The sequence below is a fragment of the Oncorhynchus tshawytscha genome, linkage group LG12 (genome assembly GCF_018296145.1).
Source record: "Oncorhynchus tshawytscha isolate Ot180627B linkage group LG12, Otsh_v2.0, whole genome shotgun sequence".
NCBI lineage: Eukaryota > Metazoa > Chordata > Actinopteri > Salmoniformes > Salmonidae > Oncorhynchus > Oncorhynchus tshawytscha.
In genome coordinates this window covers 1,314,001-1,320,000 of record NC_056440.1, presented here as the reverse complement: position 1 = coordinate 1,320,000, position 6,000 = coordinate 1,314,001, and the positions used below count along the sequence as shown (strand labels likewise).

At 52.3% G+C, this 6,000-nt stretch overlaps 1 protein-coding gene across 7 annotated transcripts in view; it reads left to right on the top strand.

Moving 5' to 3' along the window:
* Positions 1-6,000, top strand: part of dapk1 (death-associated protein kinase 1) — a 194,842-nt gene that overhangs the window by 78,416 nt on the left and 110,426 nt on the right. For all 7 annotated transcript variants that reach the window (XR_006084758.1, XM_042331170.1, XM_042331169.1 and 4 more), the window contains 2 exons: positions 760-808; positions 1,891-1,917. Coding sequence is in view for 6 of the 7 variants with exons in the window: in XM_042331170.1 (XP_042187104.1) it covers positions 760-808; positions 1,891-1,917 (76 nt within the window). In the remaining variant the exon portion in view is untranslated. The remainder of the gene's footprint in view (positions 1-759; positions 809-1,890; positions 1,918-6,000) is intronic.

The following is a 6,000-nucleotide window of genomic DNA, read 5'->3' as shown; positions in this document are numbered from 1 at the left end:
ACTGGTGTTTTGCGGGTACTATTTAATGAAGCTCCCAGTTGAGGACTTGTGAGGCTTCTGTTTCTCAAACTAGATTCTCTAATGTACTTGTCCTCTTGCTCAGTTGTGCACCGGGGCCTCCCACTTCTCTTTCTTTTCTGGTTAGTGCCAGTTTGCACTGTTGTACGAGATCTTCTTGGCAATTTTTCGCACGGAATAGCCTTCCTTTTTCAGAACAAGAATAGACTGATGAGTTTCAGAAGAAAGTATTTGTTTCTGGCCATTTTGAGCCTGTAATCAAACCCACAAATGCTAATGCTCCAGATACTCAACTAGTTTTATTGTTTCTTTAATCAGGACAACAGTTTTCAGCTGTGCTAACATAATTGCAAAAGGGTTTTCTAATGATCAATTAGCCTTTTAAAATGATCAACTTGGATTAGCTAACACAATGTGCCAGTAGAACACAGGAGTGATGGTTGCTGATAATGGGCCTCTGTACGCCTATGTAGATATTCCATAAAGAATCAGACGTTTCCAGCTACAATAGTCATTTACAACATTAACAATGTCTACACTGTATTTCTGATCAATTTGATGTTATTTTAATGGACAAAAACAAGGACATTTCTAAGTGACCCCAAACTTCTGAATGGTAGTGTGTGTGTGTGTATGTATGTGTATATATATATATATATAAAACCCTAACACACACACACAATACCCTACATTCTAGGCTCAGTGTTTTTGGCTTAATAGTGTGTTTATTAACTCTTACAGCTCCAGAGGTAGTCAACTATGAACCGCTCGGCCTGGAGGCAGACATGTGGTGAGAGACAGATACTTTATATTTAGACAGTGTATGTATATATACATATGCATACATGCACTGAGTATACAAAACATTAGGAACACCTTCTTAATATTGAGTTGCACCTCCCCCTTTTCCCCCCAGAACAGTCTCATTTTGTTGAGGCGTGGCTCTACAAGGTGTCCAAAGCGTTTCACAGGGATGCTGGTCCATGTTGACTCTACAAGGTGTCCAAAGCGTTCCACAGGGATGCTGGCCCATGTTGTCTCTACAAGGTGTCCAAAGCGTTCCACAGGGATGCTGGCCCATGTTGTCTCTACAAGGTGTCCAAAGCGTTCCACAGGGATGCTGGCCCATGTTGTCTCTACAAGGTGTCCAAAGCGTTCCACAGGGATGCTGGCCCATGTTGTCTCTACAAGGTGTCCAAAGCGTTCCACAGGGATGCTGGCCCATGTTGTCTCTACAAGGTGTGGAAAGCGTTCCACAGGGATGCTGGCCCATGTTGTCTCTACAAGGTGTGGAAAGCGTTCCACAGGGATGCTGGCCCATGTTGACTCTACAAGGTGTCCAAAGCGTTCCACAGGGATGCTGGCCCATGTTGTCTCTACAAGGTGTGGAAAGCGTTCCACAGGGATGCTGGCCCATGTTGACTCTACAAGGTGTCCAAAGCGTTCCACAGGGATGCTGGTCCATGTTGACTCTACAAGGTGTCCAAAGCGTTCCACAGGGATGCTGGCCCATGTTGACTCTACAAGGTGTCCAAAGCGTTCCACAGGGATGCTGGCCCATGTTGACTCCAATGCTTCCTACAGCTGTTTCAAGTTGTCTGGATGGTCTTTTGGGTGGTGGATACATCTTGATACATACTGAGAAGCACAAGAATTGCAACACTGCTGTTTTGTTGTGTGTATAAAGAATGGTCCACCACCCAAAGGAACACTTGACACATTGTAGAGTCCCCCGATGAATAAAGACTCTTCTGAGGAGGGAAAAGGGGGTGTAACTCCATATTAGGACGGTGTTCCTAATGTTTTGTTGACTCTGTATTTTTATCTCTATATGTCTGTTGCGTAATAATCCACATTCCTCTGTTGTTACAGGAGTGTTGGAGTGATCACCTATATTCTGTAAGTACAACAATCCTACTGACAAATGAAGAGTTTCATGTATTACACCTGTGATAATATGCGTCTTGTTGAGAGGTGTAGGAGTCAGGCGCAGGAGAGCAGGGATGTCTGAGAAGCGTTTTTAATAATATAGTCCACCAAAACAAATGGCACAGGAAAAAAATCCCAAAACTACGCTCTGGAATACTCGTGCAAACAAACGGAGGAACAAACACAGTTCTGACACTTTACATACACGTGCGTAATAGCGAAAAAACAACAAACATCAAATACAATCGAGCGCAATACACACAAGTCTAATCCTGCACGAATTACGGCAGGTAACAGGTGCCCTATATACCCACAGAAATCAAAGCAATGAAAACCAGGTGTGAAAAGGAACACAGACAAAACAACCAGAGAAAGAAAAAGGGATTGGGTAGCGGCTAGTAGACCGGCGGCGCTCGAGGAGTTACCTTCGGTAGAAGTCGTGACAGTACCCCCCCCCCCTGACGCGCGGCTCCCGCAGCACGATGACGACGGCCTCGAGGACGACCCGGAGGACGAGGCGCAGGGCGATCCGGATGGAGGCGGTGAAACTCCCTTAGTATAGGTGGATCCAATACGTCCTCCACCGGCACCCAGCATCTCTCCTCCGGACCGTACCCCTCCCAGTCCACGAGGTACTGAAGACCCCCCACCCGATGCCTCGAGTCCAGTATGGACCGAACTGCATACGCTGGCGCCCCCCCGATGTCCAGGGGGGGCGGAGGGACCTCCCGCACCTCATCTTCTTGAAGCGGACCAGCCACCACCGGCCTGAGAAGAGACACATGAAACGAGGGGTTAATACAGGGGGAGCTGTAACCTATAACACACCTCGTTTATTCTCCTCAGGACTTTGAATGGCCCCACAAACCGCGGACCCAGCTTCCGGCAGGGCAGGTGGAGGGGCAGGTTTCGGGTCGAGAGCCAGACCCGGTCGGGCCTCGCTGCGATGGCGGTCGGCACTGGCCTTCTGCCGCCCTTCGGCCCATTTAAGGTACCTTTGGGAAGCCTCCCAGGTTTCCCTTGAGCGTTTCACCCAATCGTCCACCACAGGAGCCTCGGTCTGGCTCTGATGCCATGGTACCAGGACCGGCTGATAACACAACACACATTGGAAGGGTGACAGGTTCGTAGAGGAGTGGGGGAGTGAGTTCTGGGCCATCTCCGCCCAGGGGATGTACTTCGCCCACTCCCCTGGCCGGTCCTGGCAATACGACCGCAGAAACCTACCCACATCCTGGTTCACTCTTTCCACCTGCCCATTACTCTCGGGTGAAACCCAGAGGTCAGGCTGACCGAGACCCCCAAACGTTCCATGAACGCCTTCCACACCCTGGACGTGAACTGGGGACCCCGATCAGAAACAATATCCTCAGGCACCCCGTAGTGCCGGAAGACGTGAGTAAACAGGGCCTCCGCCGTCTGTAGGGCCGTAGGGAGACCGGGCAAAGGGAGGAGACGACAGGACTTAGAAAACCGATCCACAACGACCAGGATCGTGGTGTTGCCCTGTGACGGTGGCAGATCGGTCAAGAAGTCAACCGACAGGTGTGACCAAGGCCGCTGTGGAACGGGAAGGGGTTGTAACTTCCCTCTGGGCAGGTGCCTAGGAGCCTTGCACTGAGCGCACACTGAGCAGGAGGACACATAAACCCTCACGTCCTTGGCTAAAGTGGGCCACCAGTACTTCCCACTAAGACATCGCACCATCCTCCCAATCCCCGGGTGACCAGAGGAGGGGGATGTGTGAGCCCACCAAATTAACCTGTCTCTAACCTCCAGCGGAACATACACCCGTCCCGCTGGACACTGTGGAGGAGTGGGGTTAACACGCAATGCTCGCTCAATGTCTGCGTCCACCTCCCACCTTACAGGTGCCACTAGACAAGAAGCCGGGAGGATGGGCGCAGGATCAATGGCCCGCTCCTCCGTATCATATAGTCGGGACAGTGCGTCTGCCTTAGTGTTCTGGGAGCCTGGTCTATAGGAGATGGTAAACCTAAATCGGGTGAAAAACATGGCCCACCTTGCCTGACGAGGGTTCAGTCTCCTCGCTGCCCGAATGTACTCTAGATTACGGTGGTCAGTCCAGATGAGGAAAGGGTGCTGGGCCCCCTCAAGCCAATGTCTCCACACCTTCAGGGCTCTGACAACAGCTAGCAGCTCCCGATCCCCCACGTCATAGTTTCGCTCCGCCGGGCTGAGCTTCCGAGAAAAGAAAGCACAGGGGCGGAGCTTCGGGAGAGCACGGTTCCAACCCCAGCCTCGGATGCGTCCACCTCCACTATAAATGCCAAAGAAGGGTCCGGATGCGCCAGCACGGGAGCCGAGGTAAAAAGAGCCTTCAGGCGACCAAAAGCCCTGTCCGCCTCAGCCGACCACCCCAGACGCGTCGGCCCCCCCTTCAGCAGTGACGTAATGGGCGCAGCCACCTGCCCAAAACCCCGGATAAACCTCCGGTAGTAGTTGGCAAACCCTAAGAACCGCTGCACCTCCTTTACCGTGGTTGGAGTCGGCCAATTACTCACGGCTGCAATGCGGTCATCCTCCATCACCAACCCCGATGTGGAAATGCGATATCCAAGGAAGGAGACGGCCTGTTGGAAGAACGAGCATTTCTCAGCCTTGACGTACAGGTCATGCTCCAACAGTCGCCCAAGTACCCTGCGCACCAGAGACACATGCGCGGCCCGTGTAGCGGAATAGACCAGAATATCATCGATGTAAACCACCACACCCTGACCGTGCAGATCCCTGAGAATCTCATCCACAAAAGATTGGAAGACTGCTGGAGCATTCTTCAACCCGTACGGCATGACGAGGTACTCATAATGGCCAGATGTGGTACTAAACGCCGTCTTCCACTCATCTCCCTTCCGGATACGCACCAAGTTATATGCACTCCTGAGATCCAGTTTTGTGAAAAACCGTGCTCCGTGAAATGACTCAATCGCCGTGGCAATGAGAGGTAGCGGGTAACTATACCCCACCGTGATGGAATTTAGACCTCTATAGTCAATGCACGGACGCAGACCACCCTCCTTCTTCTTCACAAAAAAGAAACTCGAGGAGGTAGGTGAGATGGAGGGCTGAATGAACCCCTGCCCCAGAGATTCCGATATGTATGTCTCCATAGCCACCGTCTCCTCCTGTGACAGGGGATACACGTGACTCCTGGGAAGTGCAGAGCCTACCAGGAGATTTATCGCACAATCCCCTCGTCGATGAGGTGGTAATTGGGTCGCCTTCTTTTACAGAAGGCGATAGCCAAATCGGCATATTCTGAGGGAATGTGCACGGTGGAGACTTGGTCTGGACTCTCCACCGTTGTAGCACCGATGGAAACTCCTACACACCTGCCTGAGCACTCCTCCGACCACCCCTGTAGAGCCCTCTGTTGCCACGAAATCCTAGGGTTGTGACGGGCCAACCAGGAGATCCCCAACACCACCGGAAACGCAGGAGAATCAATGAGGAAGAGACTAATTCTCTCCTCATGACCCTCCTGCGTAACCATACCCAGTGGAGCCGTGGCCTCCCTGACTAGCCCTGACCCTAATGGTCGGCTATCTAAGGCGTGCACTGGGAAGGGTTTGTCCAGCTGAACAAGGGGAATCCCTAACCTGTTCGCTAAACCGCGGTCAATAAAATTCCCCGCCGCGCCTGAATCTACTAGCGCCTTATGCCGGGAAAGAGGGGAAAATTCAGGAAAAACAATCCATACATACATGTGACCAACAGGGGGCTCTGGGTGAGCCTGGTGCCGACTCACCTGAGGTGTCCGGGCAGTGCTCGGCCTGGCGTCTCGACTCCCGGGGGACCCCCAGCACCGGTCAGCAGTGTGCCCTCTGCGACCACAGCTGGCACAGGAAAGGCCCCCTCCTACGGTCGCCCTCGCTGAAGCACCTCCTAGCTCCATGGGTGTTGGATTGGTGGAGCTGGGAGATGGACCTGACAGAGCCCGATCTGGACGTCCGCGGGTCGCCAGCAAGTTGTCCAACCGGATGGACATGTCGATCAATTGGTCCAAGGACAGGGTGGTGTCTCTACATGCCA